The sequence below is a fragment of the Cupressus sempervirens genome, chromosome 1, assembly GCF_028749045.1.
Source record: "Cupressus sempervirens isolate cs-2001-9-10 chromosome 1, ASM2874904v1, whole genome shotgun sequence".
NCBI lineage: Eukaryota > Viridiplantae > Streptophyta > Pinopsida > Cupressales > Cupressaceae > Cupressus > Cupressus sempervirens.
In genome coordinates this window covers 563,417,220-563,441,103 of record NC_143118.1, presented here as the reverse complement: position 1 = coordinate 563,441,103, position 23,884 = coordinate 563,417,220, and the positions used below count along the sequence as shown (strand labels likewise).

General features: G+C 33.5%; 1 protein-coding gene across 1 annotated transcript in view; it reads left to right on the top strand.

Annotated features, from left to right (window-relative positions):
- Window positions 1-23,884, top strand: part of LOC149578676 (polyribonucleotide nucleotidyltransferase) — a 273,752-nt gene that overhangs the window by 220,410 nt on the left and 29,458 nt on the right. Inside the window, exon 17 of the mRNA XM_089831043.1 lies at window positions 12,591-12,734. Within this exon, the coding sequence (XP_089687169.1) occupies window positions 12,591-12,734 (144 nt within the window). The remainder of the gene's footprint in view (window positions 1-12,590; window positions 12,735-23,884) is intronic.

Sequence of the window (23,884 nt, the reverse complement as noted above, 5' to 3'; positions counted from 1 at the left end):
CCATGAACGAGTGATCTGCATAAAAAGCAGCTATAATGAGGAGACTTGTGTACATAGATTGTAGTAAGATAAATTACAGAGTTTATATAAATAGATATTGAAGGATGCCATGTCATAGAGAGCAAGGGATGTTGAAGCCTTGGAATATCTGACTTCATGAAAAAAAACATCGCAGGAAGATGCCATGTCATACAACATGAAGTGTATCAAGATAAAGCCCAATAAAGTCATGGTTAACAATAGGATGCTAATCGCACATGATAATAGAAAGCATTAATAAATCTATCTATTGGGAGCATTACCAATTTGAATTGGAACACATACCACAAAAACCTTTGTGACAACAACAACTATTAATTCTATTGTTGTACCAAGTCCAATTATATCTGATAGAGGTCAGGAAAATGCAACTAATTATTTTCAAGACTACAAAGTACACACATTAAAGAAGCCATTCTTCTAGTCACTCGTGAGAGCTGTAGGTCATCTTTGAAAATGTTAATTAAATTGCAGAAAACAATCATCTCTATGCAAATACTCTAGACTCTTCAACAAATGCTAGTGAAGTTGGGCAGAGAAAGCTAAAACTAATGTGTCTGTGTGATATAGAATAGAAGAGATGGCAGGAGGAATATATTTACCAGAGATTGATGCCGAACATATATTATAAACCTCTTGCATATACTGAAAATATTCCTGAAAGCCAACAAGAATAACTTTTTAATAACCCCAACCAGTTATAATTTCAACAACAAACAAATTCTTTTATAATTTAGTTGTTTGACATTTTGTCAAACATTTTGCAAGCAAGCTTTGATACAACTTTAATGAGCCTTGCTGGCTCTCAAACAATTTGTGATGAATAATTGATTCATTTTTTTGTTTTTGATGTTTTGCAATTTTTGATACAATAATATAGCAGCAAAATAGAAGATATTGCAATAATAATTTGAACTCAATTGTTTAGAAATTACATAGGGAACCTGGAATATACAGCTGAAAATTTAAGATTTTAATACCAATTTAGATATTGAGTATTTTCACAAAATGTCAACAACCCAATTGATAAAATATTCCCTATTATTTAAATCAACAATACTCAGAAAAATTAGAAGTTACAGTCCATGAACTTACATGTAGACATGCTTTGAAATTTCTCTGAAATGAAGACTAGCGACAACAAAAGAATTCTCCAACAAACAAATGCAATTGCAGGTACGTTGCTCCCAAAGTGTAGATAGAAAATGATACCCAACAACAGATATAGACAGTGTCCAACGAACTCCAAATTAACTAGCACACAATTTGATATAACAATTCTAGCGAATGCTTTCACAAATTCCAAAACAATCTCTAGCAACAAGAAAAATTAAACTTCTCCATAGCAACAGTTATTATAGTAGGAGAAAAAGACAATTGTATATCTCAGCACAATTGCAAATGCAATCCTCAGAATGAAAACTCGGAATTGAATCTACCATACTTCAGCTATAGATCCCAAACCCTTATACTTCAACAAGGGCACAAAATTTCAAAGCTTCAAAATTGTCACAAAGACAACAAGAGAAAAATAATATTCAATCGGATGCCTTACTCATCGAATGGGCTCATATTTATAATCTCCAAATGGTGCAAAGTTTACCAAATGAACTTCACTTAAGAAGCTTCTCACACACAACATTAAAATATAATAAAGTGCCATTATAATCTAATTTATTAATTGCTTTTGGCTTCGAAAATGACCTTTTCCACCATAACTTAATATTCTGACATGTAAGGCCACTGTTTCTTGTTCCCACAATTTAAAACTTTTCATCCTGGTTCTAATGAGATATTACACTGAGGTGACCAACCAACAACACCAACAAAAAATAGCAACTTCAACATATTTAGATGAATAATAATAATAATTCACCTATCTTGCAAAAACAACTAAGGAAGCATCAAAATCAAAATCTGACAACACCAAAGTGATCTTGATGGTGAAAGATAATGAATGAACCTAACGAGGTGACTATAAATAAACGCTTCCTCCAAGATTCTTGGATATCAAACTGGAAGCTTGAAATAAAAATTGAGAGCATCTTCCAACTCCTCTAACTCATTTGAGCTCATCAGAACCAACAGATTGACTTACTATAAATAGTAAGTCCCTCAAATGGAGCCAAACACACCATAGGCTACTGGCAAGCTTATAACCACACAATTGAGACACTCAAATGCCATTGTCCGCTCACAAGGGTCGCGATGGTGAACTGACCTGGCCAATTGCAGGAACCTGCTAAAATGGGGACATTACAGTCCTCCCTCCCTAAGATGTCTTGTCCCCAAGCAATCCCAAGGCAAAATGAACATCACAATCTACTTGGATCCTAAAGGTAGAACTGCGTACTATCCCTGCTGTGTACAAGCAACTCCTGTAGCACCAACACCCAAATAACGAACATCAACATTAGAATCATCTGAAAATTGACTCGAGGCACTGATGAAGGCAACAACACATCGGAACCCAATGCAACTAAAATACCAACTCTGTCAACACCCGAGTCCCTATCAAACTGATACTCACACCCAACTGCACTGTGGAGATGGTAACAACCATAGGTACCTGAAACACTACCACCAACTCCAACCTTTGCCAAATTGTCCTAGGTGTGTAGATACTGCAAGGGGTCTAATTTGCAGCTATCAATTGCATTTGCAAAAGATGGTGCTAACCCATCCCATAGTAGATGGTATGAAACTAGAGCCAACCCACACCGACGCAAAACCAAATCCTCTACTTGTGGGTCAAAATAAAAGTAATGAGCACTCCTCATAGTGTAATGTTGATAAAAACTCCTAATCTTTGTCAAGGACTCCTCAGTATTAGTCTGCGAATTAGAAGGTGGCTCTAATCTTTGACTTTGAACTACTGGTTAGGTAGGATCTTGGGCAATCCTCTTAGCAAACCCAACCTCAAAATCCCTATGGGGAAGCATAGTAGATAGTCTCTACAATCTTAGGATCAATATTTGTCATATTGTCTGGAGAACTCTGCCAACCTTTTATATTTTTTCGCTGCCATGTGCATTCTAATATACATGATTGCTTCCTCAATCCTTATCTCCGTTTGAAGCTTCTCAGTTACTCCTTCCAATGCTATAGATTGATGTTTCCATGATTTATAAAATTGTGGAACAAATTGTTCTATTATACATTCTTCCATAAGAACTGTTGCTGACTTATATAGTCCTATAGATTAATCATACTCCAACTGTGTTCCAACTGCTACATAATTCACAACTTCCTAAAGTATGCATAATGTCTTGGTTCATTGTAGGTTCTTCCCTTCTTCTATTTGGTGCCCTCAATACCAATAATGTCTTCTTATCCTACTAAATACTACTATTATTGTTATCAAAGTCTAAATATAATGATTTTGTAGATGTAATCATAAATGAAAGTCCTATGCATATGACCCAGTTGGGCCTTGATGCCACGATTGTACTTGAATTGGAAATTAGCAATATTCACCAATATTAATGATTCGACAATATAATAAAGTTATGGAAACTAATTATCAAGTGTTTTGGAATATAATCTATGTAATATATATTTGGTTTATCAATATGATGTTGCCATCATTTTATCATGTATCCATGAATGCCAAACACAAAATGTCAGCTAGTTGTAGACACAAATGCTGAAGTTCGACTCGTATAGTGTGTAACATCTGTTTTTCTTGAGCCTTAGCCAACAACTAGCATCTCATCAAGAATACAGTTACTACTTCAAATTCATGAGATGGTGATTATAACAGTTATCTTTACGGGTTCCTATGAAAGAGATTAATAGTTATAATCAGTTTAATTGAAGTGTCATATCTAACAATTGTAAGCATAATCAAATAAAATACGAATTGAGGATTTAAGTTTGCAATACCCTAAGTTTTGAAACTGGAATCTACCCAGGGCAACATCTGTAAAATCCTGGGTTAGTTCACTTATACCACTTAGGGCATAAAAGTTATACCATTGTATCTTAATAGCCAATACCATTTAGGGCAACAAAATCATTGTAACAACCTTTTTTTCCCATTGCTGATTATTACAATTAAATGTAAATAAATGATACATTCACATGAATGAAGGACAATTATAACAACCATCAAGTAAGCTTATCTCATTCATGCAGTTATATTTTACAATCAATATGTAAAATCAACTGATTTCCTAATACATTTTAAAGGAAGCTGATTTCTAAGCATTGAAGGGAATAACTGATTTAACAATATTAGCCATCTAATATTTCTTCAACTTGAGATTGATTTCAAATATCATAAAAGTAAAACACCCGTTACTAGCAAATATTGAATGTAGATCGTATCTCTGTCTTGTGCAAGCTTTGGCGTTTGGTGGAGAGGAGAAGCATTGTCAAGGGCTTAACCTCACAACCATAGACCCTTAAATATCCCCATACAATCTCAACTGAGAAATACCATCCCTACCTGGGATTAGGCTTAGGACCACCACTGTCCAGCCATTGAGCAATCTGTGTTAGATTATCAATCCACCGCTCGACATGACAACAAGAGTTATATATTGGACAACCATGAGCTGACTCAGTTAAAATAATTATGTTACATCAAACATGCATTCCATACTGATCTTATCTTTGTTTCTTGTAGGGATGTTCTCTCCTTCTCACTCGTTTTTCTTTAATATTCTGGTCCTTATGGGTGCTTCTTGGGAGACCTCTTGAACAAATTCAGATCTGGTATCAACTTGCATTTTTAAGTCCAAATTATTGTATAGTATCTTTATCCTAAGATCAAATGCTGCATTTATCTCAGAGGCATATTGTCAACACCTCTATATAAGTCAATATACTTTGCATAGTAAGTACTTGGTGCTTTAAACACAATGCCATTGGCAGAAATTATGAATACATATGCCTGGTGCATTGCTTGCAAAACTGAAATGGCAACTTAAGAAGTTTACATTTTCATCATTCGATCCTTGTGCTTTTAAATAAAAGAAGGAATAACATAGTGTATGACCTACTAGGAGGATGAGCGCTGCCTTGAATGGGTAGAGATGCCTATCCTCACTTAGTAAATGGAAAGAGAAAGTTACTGCTGTATTTGCTAACTATGGCTTATAGCTGCTGCCGGGAATCAGTCTCATAATGAATTGAGTTTTCTATCGGTTATACAATGTGAAGGGAACATATGAACAAGAAGCATGTTGCAAGGTTATGCAATTTGCTCAAGTCCACTTGAGAATAATAATGATAGTTATAAAGGATCTCCTTTCAAAAGATTCTTAAATATATATTGATATCATGGTATCTTGCCACCTCTATTTGTACGTATAGATATATACATATATATGCATAAATTTTTATCATTTATGTCTTTTGTACCATAATATTCATTCACGCACATATTTATATACATGTATGTGCAACTATAGATGTCATGATATCATGGTGTCAATATATGAGTATAACAGGAGGCTCCACAATGATCTCAGATAGAAAAGGTAACAATTTATATTATTATTTAAATGTTTAATGTTTTCTAGATAAGTGTTATGAATTGACTGGTTAGCTCATGGTTGTCCTCGAGTATACCCTTGCTTTCCTAGCCATTTTTCCTTGGTTATGGTGGTTTAGGACTCTTGCTTATTTGCTCAATGGTAGGTGATGCCTCTATGCCCAATTCCTTTTTGGCAATGCTTCCCCCCCTTTGACGTGCTCCTACAAGGAAAGGAAATTCTCCACAATAATATCATATTCCTCAATATAATCACAATTACTACAAGTTATTATTCATAAACCATCATAACAGCTAACCAACATTTACTTCCCATTAATTTATAGCAAATAACCAACTTTCCAAGTTTTCAAGATAACAATATAATAACATCATAATGAGTAACTAACATGTGATCTTCACATGAATCATAATTAATTTTACTTGTCAACTTACTTCACATGAAACCTCAACGACTATATGAACATTTTTAAATTGAGCCAAAAATTGGTATTTGACACAGTGGAAGTTCTTGTCTTCTTGTGATTCAACCAATATGACCCCACACTGTCCTCTAAACTCTAAATGTTGCATTACATCAATTTCTATTGAGACACTATTGAAACTCCTGGTTTCTCTATAATTCTTCTTCCTGTATTATGTAATTACTGACTGTATGATGTGATTTCTGAGTCGATTATCAAATTACTAAGAATATTATCTAACTTTAATTGGCTCTATTGGATGGTGATTCGCCTTCAATAGACATATTCTTGTCCAGTGCTCTATGAAACAAGTGTAAGTTAATAAAACTTGAGGAATGCTCGAGCTAATTGTTGGGTCCAATGATTGGGTATACTGAAACCAAACTTGTTTACTATTTTATCGGTAATGTTTTAATACAAAACACTTACGAATTGCGTGATCACTAATGGAGTGGTTCCATCCATGTTTAGTGATTGAGGACAACTTGTATATACATTGAGTGTATATGGTTTCTTTCTTTCCTTCAGAAGAGGTGACTCTTCAAACCTTGTATTGCTAATTAATTGTGACTTGTCACTCTGCTAAGTTGCTTATTAGTTCTTTGCCCAATTACAAATGTGAGATTCCTACCTTTGGAAGTGGAAGCAAATGCATTTGGATGCTGATCCAAAGGCGGAATCCTTGTTGGTGCCATGCAGATGTGGCCTCCAGCCATCCAAAAGTGCAGGGATGCCTCTGGGAGGCATCCACATACTTTTGGATGTCTGAAGGTTGCATTTAGATGGCACCCATAGTTACTCTGGTGCTTCCAAAAGCCTCTGTGTATCTAGAAGATAAAAAAGAACCAAAAAATTCACATTTTGCCACTTAAATGGATTTAGACATGTGCAAATATGATTTTTTAATGCTATTTTGCACTCCTAAACCCTAAATCGACCCTAAAAGAGTCATCCGTTATTTATATTCTTGTAGACTTATTGAATCTTTGAATTTCAATTTGAATATGTATCAATGAAGTAGCATAGGGGAGAGCACCTAGTAGTTGAGCACCCTAACTTCGCGCTTCTCAAAATCGTATGTAGAAATTTCAAATCACTCCCATTTTTTGACAATAGCTTACTTAGCAAGTCTCCTGCTTCTAACTAAGGTTTCAAAGTCATATCATCAAATATGGTGCCACATCAGCATGCTTTTTGCCAAGGTGTCCAAAACAGCCAAAAAAAAAAGTGAGACCAATCGTAGTGCATTAGAGACTCCCATACTTGTGTAGCTGATGTGGCATCACACTATTGTTTGGTTTTTGGGAAAAGAGACACATTTCATTCAGTTATGGGTAGTCATCATTAGTAAGAACTACTTTAAAGTTGCAACTATCGGTACAATCTTACAAAAAATGTTGGATATAAAATCAGTAAGAGTGGGTATTAAGTCAACAACTCCTATCACAACCATTGGAACGTGCTTAGGTACTTGGTCCTTTCCCCAACTGTTAAATGTTTTAATTTTGTATATTTCTTTCATTTCTTTGCAGACACACATCCAAATGCATCCACACCCCTCAAATTTGTGTTGCACATCTGCGTGTTGTATTCTTGCATTCTCATTCGAATCTGCACCCTAATCAAGACTTAATATTTTTTGTCTTTTAAATATCTCTTGATTAGCATATCACTTGATATATGCAATATAGGGATCATTTTATACGAGAGTCAATCTGTTATATAAGTGATCTCTAATCGATGATATTTAAGATTATATTCATATATTATATTTGATATATATTATATTATATATTTATATAATATCTATATATTAATTCTTCTTTAATATATTATATCTTTTATTGTTCACTATTCATTTTTTCATTTAGTCAATAGGTTATTATACATTAGACTTAAGCCAAAAAATGTAATGTCTCACTAGGAAAAATTACAAGACAGTAAAAAATCGCGGGGTGAAAAGTCATCAAGTAGTTGTGGATGTCTATTTTAGAGTGCAACTGGCAGAGTGTGATGCTCTTGTAGAGGCATTAACCACATTGTGGCTAGGCAGTGTGTATACCGTAAAGGTACACATGATTGGACAAGCCTTGTGCTCCTGCTAGATTCCATTTGTAAGACAAGGTGTGAAATGAGATTCGGTAATGAGGAAGGAGGCGACTTGGAGGCCAAAAAGCAAACAAGCGCAAGCCACAAAATTTTTGACGAGGAATTGAAGTACTCGAAAAAAGAAGCGACAAAACTTATTGGCTAGAGAAAAATGAATCGGATGAAATTGTTTTTGACTGATGTGGCATACCACTCATTCAACTCAGCTCGCACTTCAAAACCAAGCATTTGACTGCATATCTAATGGAGGAAGTGAATGTAGTTGTGTAGAGTATTGCGTTAGAAACAGTAGGAAATGCAACCATTGTGGCATTGGTAGGGTCACACCAGATTGTTGTAGCCAACTTTGTTGACTCTTGGGTTGTCTTGTCATGCGCAGGGGTGATCGTTCCATGATCGATTGATATAGAGCTCAAATTCTGTCAGAGTGTAATACTGCTCGAGAAAATTAATGCCATTTAAAATAGACATATTTTTTAGAACAAAATTATTATTACAATTAAATGTATAATAAATGAAAAATCATAAATTTTATGAATTATTTTCTATAATATGAATAATTAATTAAACCTTTATTATTGGAAGTTGTGAAGTAATAAAAAAAGGTCATGTTGAAGAGAGGGATATTGAAGTAAAGTAGGAAAAAATGAAGAATAGAAAATAACAAATAAACAAAAATAATGTGATAACTTATATTTTAGTGTTTGTATTTTTAAATTAAAATAATATTTTTAGCTTCCTCTTTAAAATCATAACACAAATTATTAAAAAATTAAATTAAAGTTAAAAAAAAGAAGATTTTCAACAGATCTAATTTCTTATATTTACTTTGAATAAGAACAAAGTCTAAATAAATATATGTCATGAATGAATAATTTGGCAAACATTGAAATAATAAAAAAAGAGACGAAGAAGAAAGATTAAAAAAAAGAAAAAAAAAAAGAAAAAAAAAAAGAGAAGATGAAGAAGAAAGAAAATAAGAATAAGGGAAATGAGAAGAGGGAGGAGGAGGTGAAGACTAAGAAGAAATATAAAAAGGAGGTGGCGGCAAATGAGAAGATCAAAAAGAAGGAGAAGGGGAAGATGAAGCAGCAATAGAAAAAGAAGAATAGGAAGCAAAAGGAGAAGAAAAAGGAGGCCGCAAATGAGAAGATCAAAAAGAAGGAGAAGGGGAATATAAAGTAGCATTAGAAGAAGAAGAATAGGAAGCAAAAGGAGAAGAAAAAGGAGGAGGAGGACTATGATGAGGAGACACAAAACATGAAGTAGAAAAAGAAGCAAGGAGAAGGAAGAGTGGGAGACAAGGAGATGAAGGGGAGAGAAACGAATGAGAAGAAGAAAGAAGAGGACAATACAACAAAGAAAGAGAAGATAGTGAAGGATAAAGCAATAAAGGAGAAGGAGAAGAAATTGTATAATGAAAAGAACGAAATAGGAGGAGGAGGAGGAGAAAGATAGAAATTTAAGGAGAGGATGAAGAAGACAACCCAAAACAAGAAGCCAAAAAAAAGATCGAGGAGGAGGAGTAGAAAGACAATAATGAGTAATGAAAATAGGAGACAAAAAAGGAAGAAGAAAAAAATAGAAGCATAAGGAGAAGAGGAATACACTTGGTGCTCACTCTCTTTAACTTTGTAATATATTGAACAAGATATAACATACTATCGGCATAATTATTGTACCTCTTTTACGTGCAGATGCTAGTTATTATTTTATATTCTATTATTTTATTACTATCTATTTACTTATATTATTATCCATTTACTTATATTATGATCATATTATATTTTAATATTCTTATTTATCTATTAAAAATATTATTCTCTAATGATTATCTGTAATTTAATCTTATTTCAAAATGGGGTGATGTGATGCTTTTCAGTCTTATATACCCAGGCAATAATGTAAGAGGCCTAGATCAATCATGTCAAAAGTTGTACTCCCATTTGATTTGATTTCAACTAGCTTTGTGTTGATAACAATGATGTCATCTAAGTAAACGACTAGTAGAGTGATATTATTTCTAGAGTCATTTGGAGGACTTTTTTGGAATTCCCATGCAATCAAATACTTAAAAATTTTGATGTACCATTCCATGGGTGCTTGGTTTCAAGTCATGTAAAGCTTTCTTGAAATTGTATACAAGATGCTTCTTCCCTGCAACCTGAAAAGCTTGTGGTTGAGACATTTATACTTATTTCAAATCTCCATTGAGGTGCACATCTTTGTTGCAGGAGCAAAGGTCTCAATAGAGTTAATGCCTTTACTTTGTGAGAATCCTCTTGGGATGAATCAAGCAATGACAGACAGACAGTAGCATTTTAATGAGAAATCTAAACCTACAATTTCTAATATATCTAATTATGAATTTAGACAACAATGCACTGTAAAAGAAAATGATTATGAATTTAGACAAGCAGTGCACAGTGAAACTTTTCAATTTGAATTTTGTGGCATTGATACTCTGTATTGAATTGCAATAGAATGAGTCATAGATCTCTTGTCAAGCTTCTTATACACAATACATTTGTGGTTGGAGAAGATCTTTGCTAGATGGTTGGATACGAAGCAAGGGTGCCTAAAGGTATTTGAGACCTATGAGGGTGTGCCTCAACTTGTAGCAAACCTGTGTGAAGGGTGAATGTGTCTTGTGGGTGTTGAATAATATAGGTCTTTTCTTGGGAATATGGTGGCACTTACTCTAGTCAGTCAAATAGTCAAAGCCTTGGGTAATCAGTCCCCAAAGACTAGGCATAGCTCCAAAAAGGTTATTGAAATCATCAAACTTTAGGTGCAACTGCAAGATATGCCCTTGATGTTGTTATAACTCCCTACTCGCAGAAATTATTGTATTTTAGGAACCCTAACAACGGTAATGTAGGGTTTTTATATTTCTGAACTCACCTCTCTTAAAAGATCCCAAAATTGGTGATGAATAGACTTGCACTACATAGAAATATCAGTTCTGAAAATGCTATTTGGGTGCGAAATTTGAAGGTTTTCGTGTGTATCATGGGGCTTAACTTGGGTTTTCTCCCCAGCTAGCCAATCTCAAGATTTCCCCCAAAAATTAATTTAAATTCCCCTAGGTGCTATGCCCAGCTATCTCCAGCAATAGATATACTCGTTCAATGTGGGGTGCTAAGGTCAAAATCCTGGTGTCAGAATTTGAAATTTAATATCTTAATTTAATAGTTGTATTTCAAATTTCTCTACTATATGTATTCATAGACTATTTAAGGAAGAGGCTACAATTCCATTAGGCCTAGTACGAGTTAGTTTAAATAGCTATAAATAAGGTAACAGCAGGTAGTTTAAATAGCTATAAATAAGGTAACAGCAGGTGCGATTTGTATGAGTGAAACAAGAAATTTAGTTAATCCATGTATAATTGACATAGGCACATCTCAACATATGACCTATTAGGAGGGCTTGTTTTGCAAATACAAAAGGGCTATACTGAATAGAATTTGCCAAGTTATTAATAATATTCATTAACCGCTTGGGTTTAGCTCTATAAGAACTTGACGTGTGAATAAATTTAAAAAATTCATTCATAACATTTGGCATATTTCTTTACAAGGAAGTCTTTTTTTCTTAATTGCTATTTGGAAATGTTATATTTAATTTTACTTCTCCAAATAAATTAATGTAGGATCTGAGGATGGGAAGTTGGCTATAATGCATTGGCAAGTTATTCTGAGTTGAGTCAAATAAACAGCTGTAGCTGTGAGTACAGATATATGTTTGACTAATAGCCTAATAGGTACTTAATTAATGAGAATATGGAAAATGTCTTTCCCTAAATTGAATTTGGATGAAGCCATCTGTTCAACTCGCTACTCATCACTCCATATGACATCCAACACTCTGATGCCCACATCTCTAATTTGCCTTCCCTCACTTAAATGAAGTGATTTCTTGGCTAAACAGAAGACTTAGTGATCCATCTTGGGTCAGTTGAAATGGCAATCAGTCTCAAGATGCGTTTTTCTCCAAATTTTAATAATATTTCCTACATAATTATAACCGTCTTTTTTGGTTAATTGTTTGATTAACAACTCTTGATACTTTTACACTTTTTCTTGATTTAAAGATAGTAATCTAGTCCTGTCTTAGGCATTTAGGTAATATTTTACAAGGTCAATTGTGTTGTGGTCTACTGTTTCTGTGATTTTTATGCTGCATAGTCTTAATTTGAAGTTTTAAACATCGTCTAAAACAAGTTTATTGGACATGTGCTGGCATAACAGGGTACTTTTGAAGTTTTCTGAGCTTCTGTGTTTTGTATTTATTCCTAATAAGAATTATTTTCTTGTTTCCTTCTTTAATTTGTAAATATTTCACTAAATGAAAAACAGAGTGAAAGAAGAAAATAATATGCTAGGCCTTTACCAGATGCACTCAATAGGATGCTTCATGTCTACTGGTCAGTTCTATTGTTTATTGTGAAATTGATGTTGCTTTGATGTGAACAGGTTGATTCTATTGTTGGACGTGAAATTGAAGTGGGTGGTCTTTATAAAGGTGTTGTAACATCCATAAAAGATTATGGGGCTTTTGTTAACTTAGGTGCTGATACAGAGGGCCTGCTACATATATCGCAACTCTCACATGATCAGGTGGATTTAAGTATTTACATTTTTTATTGTTTCTTAATTGATTGCTCAAATATTTGATATTATGTGATGGCCATTATCTTTATCACTTTATTTGATGGTTTTTTTTGTACTTGGTAGAGTATTGAGTAATGCTAGATGTAACTTATGCTTTGACCTTTACAGATTCTGTGAATTCAGATCTGATGCTTACTTTGATGGCTGTTTATTCAATGCTAACTACTTTATTTCCTATTGGTGAAATTGGAGGATTCTACTAAGTATAGGGCCGTATAACAGCATACTACAAATGTCAGGTTTCTGAAGAGCACACGATTATACTGAGAGGGGTGGGGGGTGAATCAGTTTAATGAAAACTTTGCCAATTTAAAACTTTTTATCCAAACAAAAACTTGAATAACTTTAAATTGCTGAAATCAATAATTATGCACTTGAACAAAGTGACATAATGATTTTACGTGGATTCCCAATGCGGGATAAAACCACGGTAGATCAATATTTTCTTATATAGACTGTTATTTTTCATTGTTTTGTAGGCTCCAACCTACTAGAGGCTACAACCTCTATGTTTATGAGCACTGACTCACTGGAAGCTCTGACTCCCACACTTTGCAGGCTCCGACCTATTGGAAGTACCAACTCCCACTTTTGTCTTTGTGAGCACCAACCCACTGCACACAAACTACTTGTCCACCTTTACATTGTTGCTTACTCAACTGATGATGGATCTTTAACTTGCTCTACAAATCTGAATGGTTTCCCTTCTTTATAATTCTTCCTTCTACATCATGCTTTCAATTAAATATATATAGTTTTCTTTTAATTCCTTTTCTCATATATATATATATATATATATATATATATATATATATATATATATATATATATATATATATATATATATATATATATATATATATATATATCAATCAGATATCTGTATACACATACGTATAAATTCCGCACCTTCTTTAAAGAATCTACATTTTAATTCATCTCCCCTCATACTTCACCGCACTCCTGTTTTTTCTCTTCACACTCTTTTTATTATTTAAGATATATATTCCTCTTAATATGTACTCTTCTTCACCTGTCATTAAATATATATAAATTAGATTGAAAATCTAATTATATATTTTCATATATTTCAACTTTTCTTTTACTTCACTGCTGACTTCTCTTCTTCCCTTTCTATGCTTGCATTTGACACTTCTACTCCTGCTTTTATGTTCCTTATTTTTCTCTACTTATATCTCCTATATGCCCTTTCATAAACAATTGTGACTTTTCAAACAAGGTGCCTTTCCAAAACTATAATCTTTTAATTTTTAATGGCACCATCTCATTTTATAATAATTAGTGTTTTAAGAATTTCATCATTTATTACTGACTGAGATTTATTGAAAATAAATCCTTTTTTTGCTTTTCTATAATTAATCTCCCAACCATCTGTTGTTCCATATATCCCACCTTTCAAATTGATTAATCCCATCTGTCTTTCCTTGTCCTGCTATGCCTTTAATCAATGATCTTCATAGATTCTTGCATCAAATTGCTAGAATAATTAATTTTGATTTGCTACAACTGTGTACTTATATTGCATATATCGATATGGTCACTAGGAGTGTCGATCTTGTGATATTTTGAATTTCAAACTAATATTTGATTACATTTATATACATCAGATATTGACAAGAAGCTTCATTGTATTCGATGAAATCAACGGGGCTGTTGGACAATTCCAACGTTGTACCAGAATTACCGTCTAATGATCTTCAATGCAAGAAGACTTGTATCTGACCAAAAGGGAGTGTCGTGCAATGATCCATGAGTATTTATTTACGTAGGATGGTGATGTCAATGATGAATGTTGTGATTCAAGGTTCCCCATCTTCACATGCTGCCTTCTGAAGTATGCATCGATATCAGCTATTTGATCCCAATAATGAATCAATGCTTCCAATATGCCTTTTAATGTGCCGTTTTATATAAATCTCTGCTTCTTTGTGAAGGATATATATTGCTGCTTATAAAGGATTACCATATGGTTGATTTCCTTTTGAAATATGAAGGCTCCTGAATTTCATTTGTTTTATATTTTTTTCTGTTGAATATTGTATATGATTGACTACTGTGATATCGTTCATGAAGGTGTTTTGGTTGCATTTGCTTCATACACTTGATGACTCTTCTGTTTGCATATCCCATTGCTTAATGTTAATCTTTATAAGCCGATGTCTTTGTTCTTCTATGATGTCATGTATCGCTTGACTCCTATGTCTGCTGGCTTTCTATGCAGCACGATATCTTTTACTCATACGCAACATAAATATGTTTCATGTTCGCCGTAGAAACTTCAAGACATGGTTCCTGCTTATATATATGTCTTCTGCCATGCAACACTGAAGCAAACAAAACCAATATTCTGTCTTTAATACTAGTTACTGCTGCCAAACTCATTCTCGTTCCATTCTCTTAAAGAATACTTTGATAATCAACTTGATAAAGACTTTGCATTGCTTCGTGTGCCTGAAGCTTCCTCATCACAGCCAAAACATTCTTTCTAAAATTGACAGCATGCTTTCTCCCTTTTTGTTATAATCAATATTTATTCAGTGCCGGGGATATAATATTAATTCCATATAATATTATTTATAGAAGTCTTTGTCACCAAACGAGTTTCATTTGTCATTCAATACTCCTGACCATAGTTGGCATAATTGCCGAATACTCGGCGATTTGCCACTAATCACCGAGGTTTTCTCAGTGGCGAGTTTTTGGCAGTTTTACTAGCAGGAAAAAAATTGCCGATTTTTTCAAATAACTCACTGTTTAATTGCCGAGTATTTGTAGAAAAGTCAACAAGTTCTACAAAATGACTCAGCTGTGGCAGTTTAAAGCCAAAAACATTATTTCTTAGACAAACTATTTACTATTTTGCTTCCTGCCATCAGCATTCCGCATGAGAAAGTGATTTTGTACCCACTATGCATTTATATATATCTAAACTGTGCTTGTATCTTTGTGTTCTCTTTAATTAACTCATTAAATGCACCTTCTCATTGAAATTTGCAAAAAAAATGTATTTCTAATAAGGGTAGTATGTATTACTGTTGAGTATGTATTCTTGTCTCTACTGCTTATTGCAGATTGCTGCTACTAAAGCATTTTCTATCACTCGCTGTTGATGAATTCTCAATAGGGTAATTTCTTTAATCTATCAAGCATATTATGTAAGATTAATTCAATTTCTGATTTGATGATTCCCCACCAAGTGTCCACTATCTACTAGTAAATTACCTACCATTTATCAACAATCAATCTGCAGTAGATCTTGTGCCAAGTGTAAATTGGGATCAACATCTGATGTTTCTTTGAGACAAAGATTTATCTATTTTATAAGCTCCCCATCATTTCTGAATAAGAATCACTACTAAGTTAGCAGGGACAATCAGAATCTCATAGAAAGGCTTATTCATAATATCCTAATTGTGCCGTAAGAAAGAAAATAGAATACAAACAGGATAAAATGATTATCTACGTAGATTTGATATACAGCAACTTCTCTACGAGCTCTAAGTATAGTTTATAAATCAATCACAAGCAAATTATCTTCATGCAAAGCCATTGATCCCTTATTTAACGAAATTAAATATTATATGTGTCAGTTGATACCCAAAAGCATTAATCATGCCACAAGATATACATCATTAAACATTTTCCTAATTACTTAATTCATCGAGATTTGGGTTGCTCTATTTGAGTAGTAGTCTTTATAAGGCGATTAATTGCGTATATTACACGTATCAATCAAGAACTATTATTCTCCTAAGAGTAATAAATAAAGCTATATAGATATGTTTGGACATCTCAAATAGAAAACTATACATCATAAATGCAATTCATTATATATTTTAGATCCAACATTTGTGGTTCATCAAGGGAAGACTCTTAAAATTAAAGAAATCAGACCCAAAATCTTTGGATCGGGCAAGGGACATTACACCAACGACTCTTAACAAGGAAAAATAGAATTCAATTGCAATATGACTAAATTGTGTGCAGCCAATAATGGTAATCATTAAGTGATATTTTAGTTTAAAAAATCTCTTTAACCAATGCCCTTTGGAATGGGAATCTATTCCCATTAATAGTACGTGGGAGTCTCTTTAGAGAGACATGTCCTTTGACTAATGTTGTCGACCATGTTTTCTATCAATATATTAAATGTTAACTAATAAATTGTATTTGATTTTGTTTAAATATTAGTATTATAATAATTAATGCCTAGAAATATTTAAAATATTATGTAAGGAAATAAATATATATTTAGGTTATTATTTTTTATACTATAAATAAATTATAATTATATTGTATTAAAAATATTACACTACATTATATCATTTATTTAATTATTCATCTTTATCTTTAGATATTCGTATTTGTATTATATTATGTTTTTATTTCTTTATTTGTCTATTTTAATATTATCATTTACTTTTTAAAATCTTATTATTTATTAGATACTATTTCAAAATTGGGGCACCACAAATTTGTGTTTGAAGTTTAAACAAACTTACAGTTTTTAGTAACACTAGTTTTTGAAAGGTCTATTCTCGGCACCTAATGAGCATTGGTAGAGGAATAAGTAGAGAGTATCTAGATTTGAATGCAAAGGAATGGACAATAAAGACAATTGATTCAAAATTTACTAAGTTTGGGAAAATACTTAAAAAATGTTAAAAAGAGGAAACAATGTTGAAAACATTGAAATTTCACAATGGGGAAAGTTTTTGATTCTATCCCAATGAATGACCAAAGTAGAAAGGCATGAAAAATGGCCAATTACAAAGAAATTCCACCTTCATGCCTAATTAACGCTTAAGAGGGGGGATTCCAAGGTGTTATGGAATTAGTTCAAAATTCAAGAATCATTCCAAAAGGCTAATATGTGCCCAAGGGTGTGGATTATCTATGTCTAAGGACTTCCTCACAACGAAATTCCTCCACCTTGTTTAATTTGCGTCCAAGTTAGAGAAAGCAAGGAACAATCAAAATGGCCAAGTGTTAAAAAAATCAATGATACCTTCTAATGTGTCCACATTTGAGAGGGTGGTGAAAATGTTAAAATATCTAAGTATGCAAAATTTTCCTATCCAACCTCCAAGTGCACCCATGAACACTAATCCTATGAGGTCAAGGAATTCCCTCAAAAATCGAAAAATCTTATACCATGTCAAAAGAGCATTCAAGAGTGCTATTCCTCTATGAGCAAGGATTATCCTCAACATCCCAAATTCTTCCACCTTATCTAATAGGTGTCGAAGGGTGTGGATTCTTTAAGTAAATGAATTTTTGCAAAGTTAAAAAATCACCCTCTCATGCTCAAGTGCATTCTAGGGTACTAAATCTCATGTGCTCCCAAGGAAGGAGTTGAAAGGGATGAGTATCCTTCACTTGACTATGGAATCCTTCCCTCTACCTAATGTGCGCTAAAACCAAGAACAAGTAGGAGCTATGAATTTGGTTAAGTACGAGGTCTTCTTATGTTTAAGGTTGATGTTGCAAATAGTATTGGAATTTGTCTTAGTGTTGAAGATCCACTCCCCTTCCTAATATGTGTCCCAAGTTAAAATTGAATAAAACATTAGAAATATTGAAATTTGCTTAATTCTTGAAAATTCACTTCCATATGTAATATGCACCCATGAATAAAAGCGGTGTGATGATGAAGTTAAATGCGAAAATAAAATATTTTTTCAAAAGAGATTAAGATGGCATGGCACATGGTGTTTAAATGCAAGTAAATTCCAACAACTTGTAAGATGACAAGGAATAATTTCTTCCAAAATGGAAATTTGAAAGATTTTTTGGAGAACATTAATGCACTTGCTAAAAGTTACCGTTGCTATCTTAGCAAGATGGTGGATGAATTTCCTATATAAGAGAGGGTTCATCTCATTTTCACATATCAAGTTGAAGAATCAGAGACAAAGTGCGTGAGTTTTGAGGAAGAAGTAGCTTGTAGCAAATTTTTTAAAATCAAGAGGTTTATTCTTCAAAGCTCAAAAGATTATTCTAGGTCTAAAATGGAAAATTTAGAAATGCTTGTTGTATATATTTTAGTTTTTGGACACTATGCTTATTTATTCTTGTTTTGTAGGAAGATGGTAGAATCTAGAGGATCAAGCTTGACAAGATAGACTCTCATCAAGAACAAGTTGAAGGGATTTCTTCCGAAGTAGAAAGATTGTGTTGAAACAGAAATAGGTTGGCTACGTTCAACAGAAGAATGTTTGACCACAAGGAATATTTTCTAATGTTCCTAGTCAAGAAAATAACTAGAAGTGAAAATGCAACAACATCTGGCTTCTTTTTGCCATCCGATGTCCTAATCTGATTATAGAAGGTGCAAAGCATTATAATTTAGAGCAGATTGTGAATTGAGCAGTGTAGCACCAATATTGGGGTATGCCAAGATGAGTTTCCGAGACAGGGGGACAATGGGCCTCAATTTTGGGACAATCAAGGGACTGTGGCAAGGGGATGATGGTGCAAGGAGGGGTGCTATATACTATGCATATAGAACTTGAAATGCTAGTTATGAAATGATGTTTCAGTATAACATATTAAAGTGAAATACTTGATTTTTTTTGGGCCTGAGCTCCAAATGGTAAGTTGTTGGCAAATTTCACTCCATCAACAATTGTTGAGGCTTTTGAGATTCCACTTATCAGTCAATGGTGTACAAAATTAAACAGAGGGCATTGAGGATCTGTAATGCTCAATAGTTGTGCATTACTCATCAATTGCAAGTCTTATAGAAGCCCAAGGCTTATCATTCAAAAATGTCTGTTTGTTCTCAAGCAAGAGTATAACCACCTAGTGATGTTACTAAGTAGAATCATGGGATGTCCGCAGTCTTGCATATTTGAGCCATGAATGTGCTATTTTATTGAAGAAGTGACAAATGGAGTCAAGGCCATGTACTGGTCAAGAATGTAATTTTCCATTGGAATATTGCCAATTCATCCTCTTTTTGTTATATGATGTGGGAGTAGATCTTAATAGAAGTAACTATTACAACTCTTGTTCGATTCTATCGACCTATAACTAATGAAAATATAGGGAAATAACCTCTACCAATGAAATGATTTGATATAGTGCTTGGGAAAATTACTAATCCCCAACTATCTTGAAATGCTTTTGCACATGAATGATTGATGAACTTTATGTTAGGATTAACCAAAAACATAAGTAATAGTTACATGCAAATATAACCAATATCAGAAAATAATAAATCGTACATAAGAGAACGCAAGACACAAAGATTTAACGTGGTTCACCCAATCCCTAGGCTACGCCCACCAACAAGTACAATATTATTATTATCCAGTGATTACAATCTGCAATCCCTTACAACTCAATACCATCGCAAGAAGCTACAATCTCGTCATACATTTTGAAATTAGTAACCCTAAACCATTTTATAAAAGCTTTTTACCGCTTACAAAATTAGGGCTAGAATAAGTCATCCAATAGAAAAAATAATGGTTGTTGCCTTTTACAACAATAGTAATTCATTTTTGGCTTCAAGGGCGCTGCCCCCGAAAATCCTTGCGGGGGCATTGCCCCTCGACCCTGCCTAGTACTGCGACACTTGGGGGATTGCCCCCAAATCCCCATACTAATAATCTGGGGGGGGGGGGGGGGGGGGGGGTGGATCGCGTTGGAAAAATTGGGGAAAAATTAACCTCCAAGTTTGATTAGGCTCCACATCACAATAATCTCCCACTTGGAGATTGATCAGACTCCATACCGATAACACTCTCTTTGTTGTTTAATTCATCTAATGGGTTATCGACAAATTCTCAATATTGCTATAGTTTTAGTACTCTCTAATTAGATGTGGCAATATCTAACAACTACCAATTCTTATAGCTTTGAGTAGCTATTTAGATATTATATTCATCGACATTGAAACTAACCATTCATTGCATATGTGTAAAGAGTGTATGACTGATTTGTCTGTTTCCAAATGGTCCCAAATAGTTCAATCTATGATGAACCTATTATATCCTTGATTGTTTTTGTTGTAAACCAAGAGAATATCATACTTGGCGCTTAGATATTATGCTAGATGATTAGATATTTTGTATTATTTTGCAAAGATCATACAACGCTGGTGGTTGTTGATGATAGACCATTGTATGATTTAATCCTACACCACAACAATGTTAAGATGAAATATGAAGCTATCTTGACATGCCCAACAAATGTTTATCACATAGTTTCCCTTGTAAGAATAATGACACCCACAATAATACTTGTGGATCCATGTGTTTGGAACGTTATGATGCAAGCTGGGAATTGTCTCCTACAGATGCTTGTGATATTTATCTCTATATACTATTGCCTTCATTTATAATTCACATATGACAAATCATCTTTGATACCTTTTATATGAGATGATGCTTATCATGCTTATACGATTTGTACCAAACATACTCGATCTCAATCAAGAGTCCTGCAATCTTCAAACACATGATGGTTCCTAAGGTCATGTCCTTTCACAACATAACTCCTTTGAGTGTCTTCTAAAGTCTTTACTCTAAATGATAACTCTTGCTGTTTATTATAATTGCTTTGATTATTATAACTTGTTCCTCCAATTTTTATTGCTATCCATTCTGTAAGCGTTCTAAGTAATCAATGATGCTCAATTAATATGCTCCTTTAATGATTTGCTGTCATCGTATTCCAATCAATGTGTTGATTATTATGTACCTCTACTGGGTGATATTAAAGTCACTTGTATTTGTTAGATATGTTGGATGTTATGATTGAGGGTGTTTATTTATTAATTAAAGATCTTTATTGTTTTAATATTATTGATTACTCAACAAGGCTATTCCTTAATAACAATTGTGGTGATTATCACGACCCTTCTCCACTTAGTCAATGTGCTCCTTATTAGTCATCTTCAACTCTTGTAGTTATAGATGTTGTTTCATCAATAGAGTTTTGGGTAACTTTTTATTTAATCATTTTGCAATTTAATTTTATATCATTGAATATTATTTGAATATTGGATTCTATTATATCATAGTTTATTTCTATTTATTTATTTATTTTCAAATTTTAATTTATTATTATTAATTAATTATATATCAATTATTATTAATTTTAATTTTAATTTATATTTGTATTCTCATAATTACCATATTTTGTTACTTATCATTATATCAATAATATATTATATTATTATTTTTTATTAATTTGTTTTTTGTCATTTATTAATAAATCTTCTTTGAGAAAAAGGGCATTACAGAGAATGAGCAATGGCAACTTGGACAAGGATTTCAAGAATATTGAGCAATCTAGAACTTTCTACATGATCCTATATTGTACACATGCTGGCAAGGATAACAAAATATAGAAGAGTAAGATGCATAGGACCTATATGATACGGTCCAACCCAGTTAAAGGTGCACTTGTGTTAGCCTCAATATCGCTTGTATAATGTGCCTAATTACCTAAGAGCCAATGATATCCTTGCCATGCATATTCTTGCATCTCTTCAGGGTGGTTTTCGCATGAGGTTGTCATAAGAAGCAATGAAGTTGGTGGAAAATTTTCGCTCCTAGATCATGCAATTCCCTACATTGACTCATATTTGGTTTCAGGGATTCTCTTCTCATACTTACACATTTCCAAGATAAGAAATGGATAAAATGGTGTTGTTGGGAGTCATGACGTAGTTGACAAAAAATGAAAAAAAACTAGAAGAAGACAGGTGGAAATGAATTCTTGCTCAATCATCATGGGAACATCAGAGGAAGTATGTCCATAACTATTAATAACTAAAAAGTTAGTAGAGGAACTAGACTTCTACCATGTATCTATTCATACAAAAAGGTTGGCTTTTGATCCTTATGATAGATTAAGAATGGTGGCTAGTAGAAACTATAGGTATAACATGCATCATGAGGACTACTTTGCCAATGCCAAAGACGAATATGAAGTCAAGAAGAAGATGTATTCCAAGTTACCACTTTGAATGATAAAAAATGATGAAAGATTCTTCTAGTGCCAAATTAGGTGGAAGAAGACTCAAATGCGATTCAACCTGAGTTTGAGAAAGGAAAAAACAAGACCATCGAGCTGCATAGTTGGATTATCCTTAGAGAAATGGATCTTTATATGTTATCCGAGCTAGGAATAAAATTTTCTAGTTGGTAGATTAAATGTCAGGTCAATAAATTGAAGAGAAAGAATTCTATCTTGACTTATGATCTAAGTGGAGATCGAGAGCCACAAGATGGTGTATTTGAGAAATCATCATAAGTTGGAATAGATGAAGGAGATCCACCAAAAAAGGAAGAACAAGGGGAAGGAAAAGTATCATGCAAGAGGAGAAGCCAAGGAAAAGGCTAGATGTGCCAATTAAAAGCCCTCCATGGAAAAGTCGAATGTCATAGATAGCACCATCATCACCCACCAGCTCTTTAAGTGTAAAGGATTGGAACCATCTAAAGGTGGTGGTCAAAAGACCAAATAATTCTACTTGTACAAAATACGCTAAGTTTCAATGCTTTTGAGGAAGTTAGCCATCAAAGGAATGAAGAGCAAGGATTCCATGCAGACATAGATCTTGAGTTTCAAGAATCTCATGAGACATTGTTAGTTGAAGAATTAGGAGAGTTAACGATTGTCATCCTAGAGGAGTGTCACAAAGAGACGAAGCTAGAGAAAGAGAAGATGGAAGTTTATTATCAACAGTGTAACACCAGTACTGGGGTACTTTGGAACACTGGGACAAGTTTCCGAATGGGGGGACAAAGGGCCTCAATTTTGGGATGGCAGTGGGATGACGACAGGGTAGGGGGTGTTGGATCCTATACATGTAGAACTTGGAATGCCAGTTATGAAATGATGTTTCAGTATGATATACGAAATTGAAATACTTGAAAATAGTAAAATTGCAACACTAGACAGAACCATTGAACATTTAACATAGTAACATAGTAGATATATGATATATCTGCTATATTTGGTATATGATATACCCAGTACTAAAGTTCAAAAATCAAAATTCAAATAGAACTATAAGTACCCATCCTAGCTGCAGCATGGTTGCAGAATGGCGAAGG